The sequence below is a fragment of the Chrysochloris asiatica genome, unplaced genomic scaffold (assembly GCF_000296735.1).
Source record: "Chrysochloris asiatica unplaced genomic scaffold, ChrAsi1.0 scaffold00469, whole genome shotgun sequence".
In the NCBI taxonomy this organism is placed as follows: domain Eukaryota; kingdom Metazoa; phylum Chordata; class Mammalia; order Afrosoricida; family Chrysochloridae; genus Chrysochloris; species Chrysochloris asiatica.
In genome coordinates this window covers 326,426-347,334 of record NW_006408987.1, presented here as the reverse complement: position 1 = coordinate 347,334, position 20,909 = coordinate 326,426, and the positions used below count along the sequence as shown (strand labels likewise).

General features: G+C 38.9%; 1 protein-coding gene across 1 annotated transcript in view; it reads left to right on the top strand.

Moving 5' to 3' along the window:
* LOC102820122 (cytochrome c oxidase assembly protein COX16 homolog, mitochondrial-like) overlaps positions 1 to 20,909 on the top strand; it is a 228,558-nt gene that overhangs the window by 157,089 nt on the left and 50,560 nt on the right. The window contains exon 3 of the mRNA XM_006877305.1: positions 7,728 to 7,799. Coding sequence (XP_006877367.1) covers positions 7,728 to 7,799 — 72 coding nt within the window. The remainder of the gene's footprint in view (positions 1 to 7,727; positions 7,800 to 20,909) is intronic.

The window sequence follows — 20,909 nt, the reverse complement described above, 5'->3', positions numbered from 1 at the left end:
TTCGTTCTGCTGTGCATGGGGTTGCTATGAGTCGGTTCTGACTCGATGGCACCTGACAACAACAACAACAGCAATTGTGATTGTCTGAATTGTAAAGGTAGAGGTTGTGTAATAAAAAGGGGGAGTAGTGAATTTTGTATTCTAGGAACAGAGGACCATCACCATCAAGAGAGAAGAGAATGAGCTGTTCTTAGAACCCTAACCAGGGAAGCAGCCACACCAGTGATGGAGACAGAGGTGATGACATGAAGAGACTGAGCAGCTGAGGACTCTAGACTCATGGAAAGAAAAAGGTTGTGTGCTGGCAGCCAGGAGACTGGCTTCAAGAATGTGCCTTTGGTTATTTAAGTGATTACATATCCCTGTGTGCTTTTTTTGTTTTGTTTGCGTTTTTGTACACCAAAGGGGTGGGGGGGGAAGAGGGAGGGTGGTTTCTTAATAAAATAAAAAGTCTGTGATGGTTTTTGGGTATGAGGACATGATACATCCACCAAGAAGGTAGACACGTGTTGATACGGGTGAGGGGGCAGGCCATATACATCTCGAGGGAGGTTGGTAGAGGAAAGATGAGGGTGGTGAGAGACACAGGGGGGACTGCTGTGGTTGGAGTGAACAGAGGTAAGTGCTGTCAACTTTTGCTAATTGTTGGTGCATGGAGGGATTGTAACCATATAATGAAGCAAAGTATATGATTTGTTGCATATAAAACTGATGATCTGCTCTGTAAACCTTCACTGAATTCACATTAAAAGGTTTATTAAAAAAAGAAAGGAATGGTTGATGTTCAACTATTTCAAGAATGAATGTTGCTGAACTAAGAAGTATAATCTGTACTTAAGATGTTGGAGGTAAACAAGTCCCTAGGAATTGATGAAATACAAACTGAAATAGTTCAGCAAACAGATGCAGCACTAGAAGAGATAGATATTTTTGCATTAATGTCACATGCAAGTAAAAGTTTTCTTAAGATAATTTAGAAACAAAACCAGGAAAACAGGGAACTGTCAGTAATTCATGCTAAACTCAGAAGAGGATGTGGAACTAGAGATACTGCTAATGTCAGAGTGATTTTGACTGAAGGCAGTGAATACCAAAATATCCTTACCTGTGCTTTATGGACTGTGCAAAGACTTTCAACTGTGTGGATCATGAGAAAGCATAGAATGGGTATTCCAGAACACTTAATTGTGCTCTTAAAGAGGCAGTTGTTATTAGAACAGAAGAAGGGGATACAGAATGATTTAAAATCAGGAAATGTGTATGCCTTTCACCATGCTTACTCAAGTCTGTATGCTAAGTAAATAATCCAAGCAACTGGATCATATGACGAAGAACATGATATCAGGATTGGAGGAAGAGTCATTAACAATCTGCAATATGCAGATCACTCAACTTTTCTTGCTGTAAGAGAAGAGAACTTTTAGTACTTACTGATAAAGTTCAAACACTGCATAGTACATGGAGGAAAGATTGAAGTTGTCAAGAATTTCATTTTGCTTGGATTCACAATCAGCACTCATGGATGCAGCAATAAAAAAAATGCATTGCATTAGGCAAATCTGCTGCACAAAGTTTCTTTAAAGCATTAAAGAACAATGATACCAGTTTGAGGACTAAGGTGTAACTGAAACAGGTACCTCATTTCATTCAGTTGCTTCATCTGCTTGTGAAAGTTGGATAATGAATAATGAATACAGTAGAAGAATTGATGCATTTCAACTATGGCATTGATGAAGAATGTTGAAAGTACCTTGAACTGACAGAAAAACAAAAAATTCTGACTTGGAAAAAGTAGCCAGATTCAAGGATGGTGAGAAGCGAGGATGGGTGGGACTTTGTGTTTCTTACTTCAGACATGTTATCAAGATGGGCCAGTATCTGTGTGAAGTTCAGCTCTCGCAGGGTCGCAGGACTCGAGAGGAGACACAGAATTGGCGAAAGTGAAAGTAATGGAGGAGTCTCCGCTTAGTTGGCTGATAGAGCTCTCATAATGCCCCGGCTCAGCAAGTCTTTATTTATACTTAAAATTGCACAATGCATAATGATTTGATACCTTGATTTTTCCCTTGAATTCTTACACATTTTTAATCACAACATTCTTTCGCCCTGTAATTATAAAACCTTAACAAAAGTATTTCTGTGATGTCCAACCTGACCTTTCAAACATCCTGTTCATTTTCTAACCATTAAGCATTTTTCTTCTAACATCATCTCCTCTTCTCCGTAAGTGATAAATTATTTCTTCTTATTCCCATTAAAAGATCAATTTAAACCTTACACAAATCATTTCCACTTCCCAGACCCCCTGATTACATCCTCTTATTAATATAAGTTTCTATCAATCATTATTGCCTACGCTACCTTATTTTTTCTACTAGCTAATTATCAATCTTCTGTCCTACATTAAGTACTATTATTTTCTATAGTAAAAGCATCACTAACATCTATTTATTTTGTTTTTATAAAGTATTCATTAAATTGCTTAACCACAGTGTTTCTATGTTTCTTTCTTTTGGGGCCGTGAGGCATGTGAAAAGGCCCAACCTGGTTAATTGCTGCAGGAAAGGTATATTACTAAGTTTTGACCACCTTTCATTTATGTTCATCATTCTTTGCCCAAATACGTAGGTTCCTGTATGTAGTAGTGGGGGGTTTGTGGATTCTGGCCAGTAATTGGCTTAGGTTTACTTTACTTTTTTATCTGCTTCACTTTACTTTTTTTTATCTGCTTTTGTGATCTCAAAAATTCAGCTGCTTTGTACTCAGGTTTTCTGTGAGAGGGAGTAGCTCATATAATTCCCTTTGAATCTAACCTAATGAAGCTGAAACAATTGTTGTAAGACCAGTTTCTTCCTAAGCTCTGCAGAGCTCACAGTAGAAGCTGTGAATATGGCAGTACAATATATTTCACAGGTAAAATGAGAGTCATCCTAAAAGGAAAGATAATGAGTGCCCTTCCAAAAAATCATCTGCTTTGCTGATGTTTCTCCTTTTGCTGGGACTGTGTCAAACGGCAGAAGCGGAATGGCTCCCAGCATCTGCCCCTCTTTTTTATTTTTTAGATACAGTGCTCTGATTTCCAATTGGGTGGCTTGAATCCCACTGCCAATTAATTGGATGATTACTGGGAAAATAAAAGCAAGAACAACAATAATTACTATACTAATGCCTATATTAATGACAAAGGAAAAAAATGCTTTGTGATAACAAAAGAAACAACCTTTTCCAAGAAAGAATGAGCTACTTCAGTAGTAGGAAGTAAAGCACTATCTGAATGACTTATGTCACTAATCTTTTTATGTAAAGCTATTAAATCAATGGAACTGTCACTATTCCAAATGCCTCGTAAATGCTGCTGGACTTTAAACCGAGGGACTTCAGTGTCCTTGTAAGGTAAAGGAGTGACTCACATCCATTTGTAATCTATATGACACCATGTAGTTAAGCGAACTTTGATGGCTTGAATTTAATTTCGTATATACAACACTGCCTCCTCTAAAGAGTTCACTTTAGCTTCTAAGTTCTTGTCAATTCTTTCTTGTACCTTCAGGGCCAGGGACACATTTCTTGATAAATGATCTACATGTTTGCAGTATGAATTTTTTGAACTAGGGCAGCTGCTGATGCAGTAACAGATCCTATTACAGTAATCAAGGCTGTTATACCCAAAATAAGTGTAGCAATAAAACGTTTCTTCCTATCCAGAGACTGATCAATAAATTTTAGAGCTTGTAAACCTGGATCATCATACCAAGGTCCATCAATATGAACAGGTATCATAATATAGGGAGATTGTTGAACTAATTACAAAACTTTGACATTGTCCGATGATGAAATATAATTAGACAGCATACAGGTTACACAATTAACTTCAAATAAACCATCACTGTTAACATATATATGAACATTTCCTTTTGGACCTTGTGACAATATAGCATAGGGAGCCTGCATACAGGCATGAATGAAATGTTCTTCAAGTACATAGTTATTGGGGCGACAAAAGAAAACAGGGCCCATGTCAGCAATTAATTGCCAGAGTCTACTTTGGGTATTGGGCTTGTGTGGTCCAAAAGTGGTTAACATGACAGGAACCCAACCTGGTGTATACCAACTATATATAGGTTCTGGCAGAGGAAAAGGAACATCACTCCAATTAAAGTGAAAATAACGCCAAGCAAAAGTGCGATAGTCAGATCTAGGAGCAGCTACGGACTAATCATATATTATATAATAAGGGGGTGAAAGGTTTAACAAAGGATACCTAACTGCTAAGTTAAAGAATGCACAGTCATACCATTGAGGGTATCCAACATCCTGGTTCACAAAATCCAGGAGAATCTTCATTAGGAGAGAATGGACTTAAAGGGAGAGTAGTGGGAGGGTGAGAGTTAATTATCAAAAAGGTATTATAATGAATCATGGGGACACTTAGAGAGATGGCCCAATGAGTGAAGTTGTTAGCTGTCACAACGGATACCTGACAAGCAAGAATAGCAAGCATAGCAACAAATATAGTCTCTGGAGTTGCCTCAGCTTCCTGGGAGTTGACAATTCTCACAGCATGCTCCATTAAGCATTTCAGTTGTCCCCAGGTGGGGGGTGGTCCTTGTCTAGTTGAAGCAGCCAGTTGTCACTGATGAGTCTGTAGCAGACCTGCTTGATCTTGAAGAGACAAACATTGGAGGGGAGAGATTAAAAGTCATGCTGTTGGAGCCCATGGTAGAGGAGGGGTCAGTGGAGGAGCTGATGGAGACACGCCTTCAGATGGCTCCTCATTGAACGCTTCCATGCTCCAGGGAGGGAGAAGCGGCAGTCGTCCCGACATAGGGTCGAATTAGTCGGTCTGGTATCCAGATGGCGGAGTCAGCGTCCTGTGGAAAGAAGCAAGCATATCCTCGCCCCTTGGTTAGTAACACATCTGGGCCATGATAATTAGAAAATAGATTAAAAGGAGTTTGTTGCAGATGATTAAAGGCAAAAATAGCAGCAATTAACTCTGTCCTCTGTGCCGAAGTTTCTGAAGTTTGCTGTAGATGTGAGATTTCTCCAATAAGGGTCACAGTTTGACCATCAGTGAAAACTGTAACAGCAGGTTTAGGGAGAGGCTCATTGAAAGACTGCAAAGGGAAAACTACAGGATGCTTATTAATAAACTGAAGCAGGGGGTTACTGGGAAGGTGGCAGAGTTTGTCCCGAAAAGTCTTCCAAGGCAATCTGCCAATCTACAAAAGATTGGTTATTTGGTCTGGGGTATAAGAGCTGATGATTTTAGAGAAATCTTTTCCAGATAATTCTCTGCTTCTTCTCCTACCTTTCATTATTAAAGTTGCAACCAATGCTGGGTAGGAGGTCACTATTTTTGTGGAGTTAAGGGAAGGTGTATCCATTCAAGGGGGCCTTTTGTGAACAGGAAAGTCCTAATCACTCTCATGGTGTTTGGCAGCTCCCTTTTCTAATTCAGCCTGATCACTGGGGCTTAAGTGATCAGGAGTGCTTTCATTTTCAGAATCTTGTTTATTAGCATAAGAAATGCTCGGTTTTGATGTTAACAGAGGTGTTTTCTTATTGAGCTTATCAAAGGTCTGAGATAGGGTATTTTCTCCCTTGATGGTCCTAGGGTTCTGTGTTCCTGGACTGTAACATTAACTGTATTTTCTCCCTTGATGGTCCTAGGGTTCTGTGTTCCTGGACTGTAACATTAACTGTTCCCCTCTTTTTGTTACAATACTTCTACCTTTATAGTTAAGGAGCTCTGGTAGCGTAGTGGCGTAGTGGCTATGAATCAGGCTGTGAACCGCAAGGTCAGCATTTTGAAACTACCAGCTGTTCCACGGGAGAAAGATGAGGCTTTCTGCTCCCGTAAAGATATACAGCCTCGGAAACCCTGTACAGGGTCACTATGAGTCAGAACCGACTCCACGGCACATAACAACAACAACAACAACCTTTACAGTTGTGACAGTCACAATTAGTCATGATAACAATCACTATTGAGTCATTAAGAATCTTTTTTTCAAAAAAATTTTTTTGTGAATTGAGTGATAGTTTACATGGGAGAACATCAGCTTTATATTCATCCTATCGTATTTCATTTCATTGCAATGATTGCAGTCACCTCCATGCATCATCATTTAACAGCATATGCTTCCATTCCCTCTGTTTTTTTTCTTTCTGTCTTTCTTTTTTTCTTTTTTCATGTACTTAGGAATATATAACCATTTAAACAACTAAAGGGCATACCCTGCAATCCTGCTTCCTGGCTGCCAGCATACAGACATTCTCCCTCCTTGAGTCTAGAGTACCTAGCCTTTCTGTCTCTCCACATCGTCTCTGCCTCCATTTCTAGCATTGCTGCATTTCTGAATAGGGTCCTGCACTCAGCTCTTCTCCCTTGATGATCCCAGGGTCCTTCGCTCCTGGACTGCAAGATCAACCACTCCTCTCCTTTTGTCTACCTTTACATTTGGAATAATCGCAATCAGTCCTGATACCAATTATTCACTATTGAACAAGAGTCTTATCCCCATTTCCTTTCACCAGCCCTGTCTAGATAGGTTGGAATCCACTCAGTGGAGATTCTATCTTTCCCCACACCCTCTGAAACTAAACTCCCTTTTGTAAACTTGTAAGCCAGTTTACTTTGTGCTCTTGTTGCCCTCTATTTTGGGTAGCCAATGTCTAAGTTTCCCATCCCTGTTAACCCTGTGTACAGAGGGTGTGGGAATGATCCTTATTGTAATGATTTGTTCCCTCTTTTAGGCTACTACATCCATAAGTATAGGTCAAGCTCATTAAATTGTAGCAGATTACACTTTTTTTTTTTCCTCTTCTTTCTTCCTCTAGTAGAGTTCTGATCATCCAGCCATTGAAACTAGGTCAAATGGATACTATCTGCGGGTATGAGCGTTCTTGTGCATCTCCCCTCACTTCATATCACTGCACACTTCACTCTGCTAAGGTCCTCTGTGGTTATGTTCCTGTCTGTTGGCTCAAGAGTCCCCAGGTCTCGCTATACTGCTGGCCAACCAGGTCTCAATCCAGATCTATTGAACGTGGTCGGATTTAGCCCACAGCTGCATTGCTGTTTTATCCCACTTCTCTTATTGTAGACCAACGTGGTCACCAGCAAGATTACATGACTGCTTGTGGATTCCCTTTGCGTTTCAGTCTTGGAAGGTTGTTTGTCCTGAGGGGACTTGATTGATTGCCCTGATAGCTCTCCTGAGAACAACTTGCTTCTTTTTGTAGTAGTCAGTCAGACTGCTATTATTGTTTTTGATTTTTCCTGCTGGTTTTTCTTTCAAGAAGTATCTTCTGTTCCTCTAGCTGCTCCAGACTGGTATGCTTATATTTTCAAGTGAAAATTTCCCACCTAGAAAATTCTGGATGGGTATCAGGTGAATCATAAGAATCTTATCCCCATCATCTTTCACCAGAACCGTCTAGACCAGATGAAAACTATTCAGTGGGGATTCTACCTTTCCCCACACACTCTTAAACTAGATTTCCTCTTGAAAACTTATAAACCCATCACTTCATGTATTTAAATCCCTTCCCATTTTGCATATGAGTGTCATGCTTGCTTCATAGAATGGATTAGGAATTTGCTTTGTGCCATATTCTGTTATTGCTGCAGAGCTCTGCACTGCACATCTTCCTAATCCTCCATTAAGCCTGCCTCAAGGATTGTCATTCTTTTGTTTGATTGTTTCTGTTTTTTGTTTCAGGTGCTGATTGTTGGGGGTTCTTTTGGTCTTCGTGAGTTTTCACAAATACGATATGATGCTGTAAAGATTAAAGTAAGACCTATAATTGGAGTTTAACATGTTTGTGTATGTATGCCCTGGTTTAGGGGAAGTTTACTTTGCTGTTTACTAAGCAGTCTGAGTTTTGTCTTATTTTTAAAATTAATATATAATGTCTAGGGTGTTTCTTACACTTAAAAAAAAATAGTGCTAATAATGACATGGAGTCCTGGTGTGGTACTGTTTGATAATGCACTGGACTGCAAGATTGGCTTGAACTGTAAAGTTGGTGGTTCAAATTCACCATCTACTCCTTGGAAACCCTTTCAGGGTCACTACTGAGTTGGAAACCCTGTACAGGGTCTCTATGAGTCGATTCCGACTCCACGGCATACAGCCATCACCACTAAGTTGGAACCGACTTGATGGCATTTAACAACATGGAAGTAGAAAATTTAGTCATCTTATTCCTTATCCAGGAAAACTGGTAGTATTTGATGATTAATGTGATATTCATAATTTAAAAATATGGGCATATCTAGACTGACTGAAGGTTTTTTGTTTTAAGGACTTGATAAATGGTGGTGCTAACTGCCAGGATTGGTTTCATGCCTGAGTGAAAAATGCTATGTGCTTGGGATAAATAATGCCACTCCCTCCCGTCTTCCATTACTCAATTGGATGTGACAGAGAGATGAGTATGAAAATGTCAGCTTTATTTCTGATTACAGGCTTTGTGGCTTTAGTTCTGTAGCAATTATGCTAATATATCCCTAGAGGTGTCCTTTACTGGCAGTTAAGTTTGAATCTACAGAGTTTAATTGTGTTGTCTTTTTGCTGTTAAGTTGTAGACATTTTAAAATATGTTTTGGACCCTAAATATATTAGACACTTGTCATATATGACTTTTGAAAATTTTGCTCTGATCTCTAACTTGTCTTCATTTTTGTTGAAACATTCTTTGATGACCAATAGTATTTAATGTTATACTGCCTCATTGATGTTGTCTTGTCTTTTGCTGCACATGGATGGTAGAAGTATCATGGCTCAGGTACAACTTAGTCCTCAAAGTGACATTTTTGCTCTTGTGCAGTGATTTGCCTAATACAATAATACGTCATTTTATGTCTTGACTGCTCCTTCCATGACTTTTGATAGTAGATCTAAGCAAAATGAAGTCTTTGACAACTTAAGTCTCTTCTACACTAATATTGTTTTTTATTGATCCAGTGCTGATTTTTATTTTCTTTACATTTAGATGCAACTGTACAGTTACTATTTTTAGCCCTCTTCACGTTCATGAAGCAAGGTTGTATCATCTGCATATCTCAGGTTGTTAATGAGAACAGAAGTACGTTCTGTTCTTATAGCCGCTCCAGCTTGGTCTGCTTGTCTTTTCAAGTGGAAATTTCCCAACTCAGAAGATTCTGGATGGGGTTCAGAATTCCACCTATGGTATTATGCAATGCAGAAACTCCACAGAAAGTCTCCTTCACTGGGCACTTTGTAGCCCCATTTTAGGCATTACAATCCATTATAGGCAGAAGACAGACTGATAAGCTTTCTATGATGATATTTCTGGCTATTTCTATCTCTCCCCCTCAAGTGTCTATTTTATAATGGTATTCCAGGGAAAACAAGATTCAAAAGACAGCCAAGCATCTTAACATTATTTTCCCCCTTTTGCCCATTCCAACCATGTCTCAATCCCTATATCCCAGAGCCCCATTTTTCCAAGGTTGGGCTTACATCCTTATTGACTTCTGTCCCACTTAGCGCATGCAAAGTTGCCGAATTGTTTTCCCATCCTCCTTGTTCTTCCATTCCCCTCTCCCTTCTTGTGTATTGCCCCCTCCCTAACACCCAAACTATCCTGTGCTCCACCTTTCCTTCCATCCTGGCAATCCACTCCCGTCATGCTGGTAACTAGCAAAGGATCGCCCCACCCCTGTAATATGGGACCTTTTTCTTAGTCTTTTACAGTAGTGGTTCTATGCAGTATTTCCCCTTTTGTGACTGACTAATTTCACTCAACATAATGTCCTCAAGGTTCATCCATGTTATTCAGTGGCTAGCAGCGTCCTTGTTATTTTTCAAGGTAGTATGATTTTCCATTGTGTGTATGTACCACCACAGTTTGTTTATCCATTCTTCAGTTGATGGGCACTTTGGCTATCTCCATCTTTTTGCTATTGTAAATAGTGCTGCTATGAACATTTGTGTGCATATATCTACTCGTGTTATGGCTTGTGTTTCTTGTCGGTAAGTACCAAGTAGAGGAATTGCTGAATCATAAGGTGTTTGTATTTCCAACCTTCTGAGGAAGTGTCCTATTGGTTGCCAGAGTGGTTTGACCATTTTCCCATTCCACCAGCAATGCAGGAGCATCTCAGGCTCTCCACATCCTCGTCAGCATTTATTGTCTTCTACATTTTTGATCTTTGCTGGTGTGAGATGATATCTTATTATTGTTTTGACTTGCATTTCTCTAATGTCTTGTGATTATGAACATTTCTTCATATGTTAGTTGGCTGCCTGGATCTTCTCCTTGGTGAAGTGTCCATGTCCGGTGCCCATTTTTTTATTTGGGTTATTTGTCTTTTTCTTGTAGAAGTGTTGTAGTTTCCTATATATTTTAGAAATGAGTCCCTTGTCTGATGTGTCATTGCAAAAGATTTTTTCCCATTCTGTGGGTTCCCTTTTTACTCTTTTGGTGAAGTCTTTTGATGCACATAAGTTTTTAATTTTTAGTATGTCCCAATCATATGTTTTGTCTACTTTTGTTTGTATAATTTTCAAAATGTTTCGTAGTCGATATATTCCCTGAATTAGTGCCCTCATTTTTTCATTGATGGCCTCCATAATTCTGGTATTCACATTTTGGTCTTTAATCCATGCTGAGTTGGTTTTTGTATAAGGCATGAGGTAAAGGTCTTGTTTCAGTCTTTTGCATATTGCTTTCCAATTCTGTCAGTACCATCTGTTGAAAAGACTGTCCCCTCTCAATGCAATATGTTTAGGTACTTTGTCAAAAATCAGTTGTATGTAGAGGGGTTAATTTCTGGATTCTCGAATCTGTTCCATTGATCAATGTATCTTTCATTGTACCAGTACCAGCCTGTTTTGACCACTGTAGCCATGTAATCAATTTGAAGTCAGGGTGTGAGAGATTCCCAACCTTATTCTTCTTCTTAAGCAGTGCTTAGCTTATCCTGGGTCTCTTTCCTTTACATATAAAGTTTGTGATTCTTTTTTCGATCTCTTTGAAGAATGTCAGTGGAATCTGGATTGGGATTTCATTATATGTGTAAGCTGCTTTTGGCAGTATTGACATTTTCACAATGTTAAGTCTTCCTATTTAGGAGCATGATACATTCCTTTTTGTAGGTTGTTATGCCCAGAATTCGGGGTCCCCAAAGACCACCAAGGAGCCAGCACCGATGCAAGTGCACAAGGGTTGTTTATTCAAGCTCGAGCTCGGACCCCACCTGCATCCGACGCAGCGGATTAGGGATGGAGCCCCAAACTCCCAGTTGGCAGAGTTTTTATAGAGTTTTCAAGCAAGCTCAGGGTTTTTCAGGTTTACATTTTTTGGATTGGTTGACATTTGGCAAAGTATGAGATGTTACAGTCTATTTGGTCAGTACTGGTGGTCTTTGCTTTTAGGCTAGGATAAGGGGAAACATCTGGCCTTGGGCTGTGCCCGTGTACGCTTATCTGTTGTTAGGGGTGAAGGGCTATTCTAATGCAATATGAGCTGATTTGGTACATTCCTGGAACAGGAGGATGTGTTCAGGCTAATGTAAAAATTGGAGTCTTTTCCTTAGGTCCTACAGGTTTCTTGTAGTAGTGTTTTGTAGTTTTCATTGTATATAGGTCCTTTGTTTCTCTGGTTACATTTATTCTTAGATATTTCATCCTCTGGATGGCTGTTGTAAAGTCCTTTTCAGCACTGTTGTTTTTGGTATAGAGGAATCAAACTGATTTCTGTATGTTCTTTTATCTTACCACTTTGCTGAATCTTACAATGAAGTCTAGTAGCTTTTTTATTGAGTCTTTGAAGTTTTCTATGTATAAGATCGTATCATCTGCAAATAGAGTTTTAATTCCTCTTTGCTAATTTGGATGCCTTTATTTTCCCTGTCTTGCCATATAGCTCTTGCTAAGACTCCAGCACAATATTGAATAGGATTAGTGACAAAGGGCATCCTTTTCACGTTCCTGTTTGCTCAGGGAAGGCTTTCAGTTTCTCTCCATTGAGAGTAATGTAGGCTGTTGCTTTTGTATATGTGCTCTTAATTATGTGGAGGAATTTCCCTTCAGTTCCTACTTTGTTGAGTGTTTTTTATCAGGAATGGTTATTGGATTTTGTCAAATGGCTTTTCTGCATGAATTGACATTATCCTGTGGTTCTTTTCTTTTTTCTTATATATATGGTTAATTATGTTGATTGTTTTTCTAATGTTGAACCATCCTTGCATCCCTGATATGAATCCCACTTGATCATGATGTATTATCTTGTTGATGTGTTGCTGGATTTTGTTGGCTAGTATTTTGTTGAGAATTTTTGCCTCTATGTTCATGAGGGATATTGATCTATAATTTTCTTTCTTAGTGACGTCCTTCCCTGGTTTTGGTATGAGGTTTATGCTTGCTTCATAAATGTATTTCCATCCTCCTCTATCTTCTGGAATAATTTGAGCAGAATTGGTGACAGCTCTTCCCTGAATATTTTGTTGAACTCACCAGTGAAGCCATCTGGGCCTGGACTTCTTTTGGTTGGGAGTCTTTTGATGACCTTATCAATTTATTCTTTTGTTATGGGTCTGTTCCGGTTTTGACTTAATTCTGTGTAAGTTTAGGTAGGCCATGTTTTTCTAAAAATGTATCCATCTTTTCAAAAGTTTTCAAGTTTGTTGGAGTATAACTCTTCATAGTATTCTGTTATAATCCTTTTGAATTCGTTTGGTTCCATTGTGACATTGCCCGTGCGGTTTCTAATGCATGTTATTTGTAACTTCTCCCTCTTTTCCTTTGTTAGGTTTGCCAATGGTCTTTCAATTTTGTTAATCCTTTCAAAGAACAGCTTCTTGCCCTGTTGATTCTCTCTATAGTTTTTCTCTTTTCTCTCTCATTTATTTCTGCTCTAATCTTTATTGTTTCTTTTCATTTGGTGGCTGTGGGTTCCCTCTGTTGGTCTGTTTCTAATTGTTGTAGATGCTGTGTTAATGTGTTAATTTTGGTTATTTCTTCTTTTTGGAGGTGTGCATTTATTGCAATATATTATGCTCTTAGGACCAATATCACAATGTCCCAAAGATTTTGGTACATTGTGTTTTCCTTCTCATTTTTTTGCTAGGAACATTGAAAATTCACATTTAATTTCTTTTACTACCCAGTCATTTTTCAGCACAGTGTTATTCAGTTTCCATGTATTTGACTTGATTTCCTTGGTCTTCCTATTGTTGATTTCTAATTTGTTAGCTTTGTGGTCTATGAAGATGCATTGTAGTATTTTGATATTTATAAATTTATGGAGGTTTGTTTTGTGGCCTAACACATAGTCTATTCTGGAGAATGTTTCTTGTGGACTGGAAAGGAATGTGTATTGTGCTGTTTTGGGGTTGAATGTTCTGTAAACATCTATAAGGTCCAGTAGTCTGATTGTGTTGTTTAGTTCTTCTGTGTCTTTGTCAATTTTCTTTCTGGTTGTTCTATTATTTTTTAAAACAATGCATTAAAATTACCCACGATTATTGTAGATACGTCTGTGTCTTTCTTCAAATCTATTAAAGGTTGCATTTTATATTTTGGAGCTCTTTCATTGGGAGCATAGATATTTATTATGGTTATGTCATCTTGTTCAATTGTCCCTTTAAACATGAGATAATGTGCATCTTTATCTGTTATGCTAATTTTCGCCTTAAAGTTTATTTTATCAAAGATTAGTACTGGAACTCCTGTTCGTGTTTTATTGCAATTAGCTTGGTATATATTTTTTTTCCATACTTTGACTTTTAGTCTGTTTTTGTCTCTGTGTGTAAGTTGTTTCTCTTGCAGACAGCATATTGAAGGATCTTGTTTTCTTATCTATTCTGCCACACTCAGTCTCTTAACTGGTTCATTTAATCTGTTCACATTCAGTGTAATTACCGGTATTATTAAGTGCAGTTGAGTTGATTCTGATCCACAGTGACCCTGTATAGGGTTTCCAAGGAGCAGCTGGTGAGCTTGAACCACCGAACTTGTGGTTCAATCAACTTTGCAGTCTGATGCATTAGCCCACAGCGCCACACAATAGGTATGAAGGAATTAATCAAGGAGCTCTGGTAGCATAGTGGTTACCAATTGGGCTGCTAACCTGAAGGTCAGCAGTTCAAAACTACCAGTGGTTCCACGGGAGAAAGATGAGGCATTCTGCTCCTGTAAAGATTTTCAGTCTCGGAATCCCTGTGCAGGGTCACTATGAATCGGAACTGACTCCATGGTACTTAACAACAACATAGATTAATTGCTACCATTATGTTTGTTTTTTCATGGTGTTACTGCTTTCTTTGTTCTGTGTGCCTTCCTTTGCTGAGTTTATGCTTTTGTGTTCTCTTGTGAGTTTCCTCATAGTTCTAATGTTTCCGTGTTCTTTTTGGATTTTCATTTTCTTGATATGTTGTGAAGTGTTAATTTTCTTTGAGTTTACCTTGTATTCCATTAACTTTTCCCTCCATTTAATGCCGTCTATTTTATCCTGTAATCTGCCTGACCGTCTCACCATTTTGGATCTCTGTTCCTACGTGTTTACCTTCTTTTACATTGTAATTGTTTTGGTCATAGACTGATCTCTCAGATTTTCAGAGTTTGATCTTATTTTTTTGTTCTGTTCTCAACTCTTCCTTCTGTCGATTGAGTTCCAGGAGGTGCTGCCACGTAAGTCAATCTCTGGTTGTTGTCTGTTCTTGTTGGTTCTCAGTCCACAGAACTTGCTTTAGGATGTTTAGCATCACAGGGTAGGCTTTGGAAAAATCCCTTTGTTTCTGTTTATCCTGAAATGTTTTGATTACACTGACATATTTGATTGATAGCTTTGTTGGGTAAAGGATTCTTGTTTTACAGTTTTTTTCTTTCAGGGTTTTATATATGTCTCCCCATTGCTTTCTTGTATGCATGGTTTCTGCTGAGAGATCCAAGCTTAATCTGACTTGCTTGCCTTTGTGTGTAACGCTTCTATTTCCCCTAGCTGCTTTCAGGATTCTTTCCTTATCATTGATTTTGGAGAGCTTGATTATGATATATCTTGAAGATTTTCTTTTGGTGTCTATCCTTCTTGGGGTTTGTTGAGCTTCTTGAATGTTTATCTTTTCACTCTTCAGGATATTAGGGAAATTTTCTTTCAGTAGTTCTTGAACTATTTCCTTTGTGGACTTGTGTGATTCTTCTTGTTTTTGAATGCCAGTAATTCTTAAGTTATTCGTCTTCATGTTGTCCAACATGAATCTTAGACCTTTTTCAGATTTTTTAAATCCTTTTTTCTATTTGCTCTTCTATCTTAGTGGGATTGAGATTTTTTTTATTGTGAGGTTTCCTTGCGAGAACATCAGCCGTATACTCATCCTATTGCATTTCATTTCATTGCAATGATTATAATCCTCTCCATGTATCATCAAACAACCAAACGGTACACCACACAGGCCCGCCTCCCCCATCCGTCAGCACACAGCTGCTGTCCCTCCCTGACTTCAGTGTCCCCGGCCTCTCCATCTGTCCACGTCATCTCTCTCTCCATCCTTGGCTTCACTGCCTCTCGGGGCAGGGTCCCGCTCTCTGTTCTTCACACTTGATGGTCCCAGTGACCTCTGCTCCTGGGATGCAAAGTCAATCACTCTATTCCTTTTGTCAAAAAACATATACCACTGTATTTCCTACCCTCAGTCCTGATGGCATTTATTCACTATTGTACCTCAAGAGTCTTATCCCCATTTCCTTTCACCAGCCCTGTCCAAACTAATTGGAAATCTTTCAGTGGTGATTCTACCTTTCCCTACTCCATCTGGAACTAGGCTCCCTGTTGAAAGCTTGTAAGCAAGTCACTTCTTGCCTTTGTATGCTCCCTCTCCCACATTTTGGGTAGCCAATGTGTAATTTGCCTGTCTCTGTCAACCCTGCCTACTGAGGTGGTTGGAGTGGTCCTCACTGTAAAGATGTGTTCCCTTTTTTGAGCTGCTACATCCATAAGTATAGGTATACTTGATTCTATTCCATTGATCATTGTATATTTCATTATACCAGTTCCAGCCTGTTTTGAACACTGTAGCCTTGTAGTAGATTTTGGAATTGGGTAGTGAGAGGCTTCCAACCTTCTTAATCTTCTTGAGTCTCCTTCCTTTGCATATAAAGAGTGTAGTTGTCTTTTTCATGTCTTTGATGAATGTCACTGAAATCTGGATTTGGATTGCATTATATGTAAAAATAGCTTTGGATAGTATGACATTTTCACCATGATGAGTCTTCCTATCCAGGAACGTGGTATGTTCTTCCACTTTTGTAAGTCTCTCTTGGTTTCTTGTCATAGTGTTTTGTAATTCTCTTTGTATAGGTCCTTTGTTTCTTTGGTCACGTTTATTCCTAAATATTTCATCCTTTGCATGGCTATTGTAAATGGTATTTCTTTCCTAATGTCTTTTTCAGGGCTGTCATTGCTACTATAGAGGAATTCAACTGATTTTTTATGTTAATCTTATACCCTGCCACTTTGCTGAATCTTCCAATGATGTCTAGTAGCTTTTTTACTGAGTCTTCGGGGTTTTCTATGTATATGGGGTTTTCTATGATAGGATCATATCATCTTCAAATAGAGTTTTATTTCCTCTTTGACAATTTGGATGCTTTTAATTTCCCTTTTGTGCTGTGTATGTGCAGTGCCTATGACTCGGTTCTGACCCATATCGACCCTATATAGGGATTCCGAGGAGCAGCTGGTGAGGTTTAACTGCCATGATTGCAGTTCAAATGGTTTTACAGTCTGGCACATTAACCCACAGCGCTACACCAGGACTCTGACTAATACTTCCAAAAAAATATTGAAAAGTAATGATGACAAAGGGAATCCTTGTCTGATTCCCATTCGTAGAGGGAAAGCTTTCAGTTTCTCTCCTTTGAGACTGATGTAGGCTGTTGGTTTTGTATATATGCTCTCAATTATGTTGAGGAATTTCCCTTCAGTTCCCACTTTGTTGAGTGATTTTATCAGGAATGGATGTTGGATTTTGTCAAATGCCTTTTCTGCATCAATCAATATGATCATGTGGTTCTTTTCCTTTTGCTTATTTATGTGGTGGATTACATTGATTGTTTTACTAATGTTGAACCAGTCTTGCATCCGTTTTATGAAACACACTTGGTCATGATGTATTATTACTTTTTTTATGTGCTTCTGGAATTTGTGGGCTAGGATTTTGTTGAGAATTTTTGTGTCTATGTTCATAAGCTATATGGTCTGTAGTTTTCTTTCTTAGTGATGTCCTTCCGTGGTTTTGGTATAAGGGTTATGCTTGCTTCATAAAAAGTATTAGGAAGTTTTCCATCCTCTTCTATATTTTAGAATAATTTCAGTATAATTGGTGATAACTCTTCCCTGAATGTTTGGTTGAACTAACCAGTGAAACCATCTGAGCCTGGACTTCTTTTGGTTGGGAATTTTTTGATGACCTGATCAATTTCTTCTTTGTTTTGGGTCTCTTCAAGTTTTTTACTTCACTCTGTGTAAGCTTTAGTAGGTCGTGTTTTTCTAAAAATGCATCCATCTCTTCTAAATTTTCAAATTTGTTGGAGTACAACTCTTCATAGTATTCTGTTGTTATCCTTTTGGTTTTGTTTGGTTCCTTTGTGACATTGCCCGTGTGGTTTCTAATGCATGTTATTTGTGTCTTCTTGTTTTCTTTTTTACGTTTGCCAGTGGTTTGTAAATATTATTAATCCTTTCAAAGATACAGCTTCTTGTCCTGTTGATTCTTTCTATAGTTTTTCTGTTTTCCATGTCATGTATTTCTCATGTAATCTTTATTATTTCTTTTATTTTGTTGGCTGTAAGTTCCCTCTGTTGGTCAGTTTTTAATTGCTGGAGATGCTGTGTTAATGTGTTAATTTTGGTTCTATCTTCTTTTGGGATATGTGCATTTATCGCAGTAAATTTTCCTTTCAGCTGGACAGTGAATAAGGAAGACCGTGGAAAAATTGATGCTTTTGAGTTATGGTGTTGGAGTTGTGAATTAAAAGTGCCATAGGCTGCCAAAACAACCAATAGATGCGTTTTGGAAGAAGTGCAGCTAGAGTGCTCCTTGTAGGCCAAGATGGCCAAACTTCGTCTTTCATGCTTCAGACATATTATTAGGAGGGACCATTTTCTGGAGAAGATTATCATGTTCAGTAAGGTGGAGGGTCAGAGAAATAGAGGAAGACCCCGAACAAGATGGATTGGCCAAGTGGCAGCATCAATGGACTCAAGCATGGCAACAGTATTGAGGTTGGCCCAGGATTGGACACTGTTTCATTCTGCTGTGCATAAGGTCAATATGAGTTGGTGCCAACTCGATGGCACCTAACAACAACAACAAAAAGAGTGTACCTGGATTTTGAGTCGCAAGGTCAGCAGTCCAAACCCATGTGCTACTCCTCAGAAACTCTACACAGGGTCATTAGGAGTTGGAAGAGACTCGACGGTACTTAACAACAATAAAAGTATATAATCAAGATGAAAACGAGAGTGTCTTAGTGCTTGAATACCCAGAATGTAGAAAAACTCTTAGTATTTGAAAAATGCTTGGTAGTGTTCATTGAATGAATGGTGATGCATATGATTTTAACAAAAGTCTGCTAAATGAGTTCCTTAAGTCAGTGCCATGAAGGATATTTTCAAGCACATTGTGTAAAGGAAATTTCTTATTTATCTAACAAAAACAACAACAAAAGGCAGCTAGAATGAGTTAAAGAAGGTGAACAGGCTTCTGGTTCTTTTCCCCTACAGGAGGTACTCACTTTTGGGGCCTGTTTAGTGTTCTTGGAGTTGCACCAAGATACAAAATGGACAGTTGCTTTAAGATACAAAATGGACAGTTACTACAGAAATGTTTATTTCATATTGAGAAATGTTTCTGGAATTTCATCAGCACGGGGTTGTTCAAAACAAACCTCATTAAAACTCTAGCTGACTTATCTTCATGTCCTTTGCTGTCCTGTACCAACTCTCCATAATTCATTTGCTTGATTCTTTATCTAGATGTAAAATGTAAGATAATCTTAAAGAGACCTTTGGTTCCATTCATATGCATGCCTCAGTCCAGTAGCTAGAGAGATACTTGTTCTTGTTAGTATTTAGGGTTTCTGAGGAGCAGCTAATTAGTTTGAATCACTGACCTTTTGGTTCAAACTGACATTGTGGTCGAATGCTTAACCTATAGCACCACACCAGGACTCCAGAGAGATACTATTATAATGTAAGTTAGATTATGCTACTCTGCTCAAAACCTTCCTAATAGCTCACCAATTCCCTCAGAGCCAAGCCAAAAATCTTATAATGACCAACGTATGATCTTGCTCTCACCTTTCTATTTCATTTCTTCACCTCTCCTGTTACTACTCCTTAACTCACTTAGTTGAAACCCACTTGTCCCATATATTTCTCTAATCACATATAGGGTTTCTGTGCTGGCTGTTCCGTCTGCCTGGAACTCAGTTATGACACTGTTGTAGGATAAGCACTGGACATCTAACTGCAATGTCAGTAATTAAAACCCCCTAGCCACTCCTTGGAAATCCTATATAGGGTCACTGTGTGTTGGAACCAACTCAACAACACTTAATAATAACATACACATTGCCAACTACCTTACTTCAGATACTTTGTTAAGTGTCACCTCAATGATATCTGACACGTGGTCTGTCAGTTTGCCATTCTGTGATGGTTTGTGTGTTGCTGTGATTCTGGAAGCTGTATCTGCAGTATTTTAATACCAGCAGGGTCACTGATGGTGGATAGGTTTCAGATGAGCTTCCAGACAAAGATGAGTCAGACTACTTCTGAATGTTCAGCCATTAAAAACATGAATAGCAGTGGAACATTGTCAGATATTGTTGTTGTTGTTATTAGTACCATGGAGTTGGTTCCGACTCATAGTGACCCTGTACAGGGTTTCTGAGGCTGTAAATCTTTACGGGAGCAGAACACCTCATCTTTCTCCCACGGAACTGCTGGTAGTTTCAAACTGCTAACCTTGAGGTTAGCAGCCTGGCTTATAACCACTGCACTACCAGAGTAGAGTTGGCTGTGATGCTGCAATGCAGTAAACCTTTTAGTACCTTCATTTGCTAATGGGGCCCTCCTCAAAATGAAGATAAACAGCTGTAAATCTCCATTAATAATCAGAACATGGATTGTATGAAATATGAACCTAGGAAAATTGGAAGTTGTAAAAAATGAAATGGAAGAGGCTTTCTGGTTTGACAGCAGCAGAGCAGAGCCAGGTAGGACAGGCTCCATGGGTTAGGGGCTGAAAACCCAGAGATATGGCTCTCTTGAAACTGCACCAGAGCTCTGGATTTAGCATAAGGGTCAGAGCGTTAGTTTCTCACAGTCGCCAGTGGAAAAATCATGATATGAAGGAAAACAATGCATTTTAGAAATCGGTCAAGGCATGGGACTCCCTCTGGGGTCATCCCACCCAGGTGAAAGTCAGAGGGCAGGGCTACAGCCAGACTGGCTCAGGGAAGCTGCTCTAAAAGCAGTAGAGTGACATTTGCAAAAGGGGGTGTGGAGAGATTCTACACATTTTTTTCCTGCTCTTCTTCCCTGTCGTGCCTTCTTTGCCCAGCCTGGATGCCTTCAAGTGGGTGGGGGCATACCCCAGAAAAAGTCCAGCTTTGAGACCTCAGCTTTCCCATGGCACAGAGAGAAAGATCCCCATCAGTCCAAGGGCAAATCCAGAGATCCAGGTGGTGAAGATGTCAGGTAGATTACAGTATACAATAGATTTTCTTAATGGAGAGAAAAGCTAATAGACTATAAGGTAACCCCAAAGAAAGTTAATACTTCACAACTGACCATGAAAATGAACTTCCAAACAGAACAAACAAACAAACATGAAAACTAGGAAAAAACCAACAAGAAAAAAAACAAAC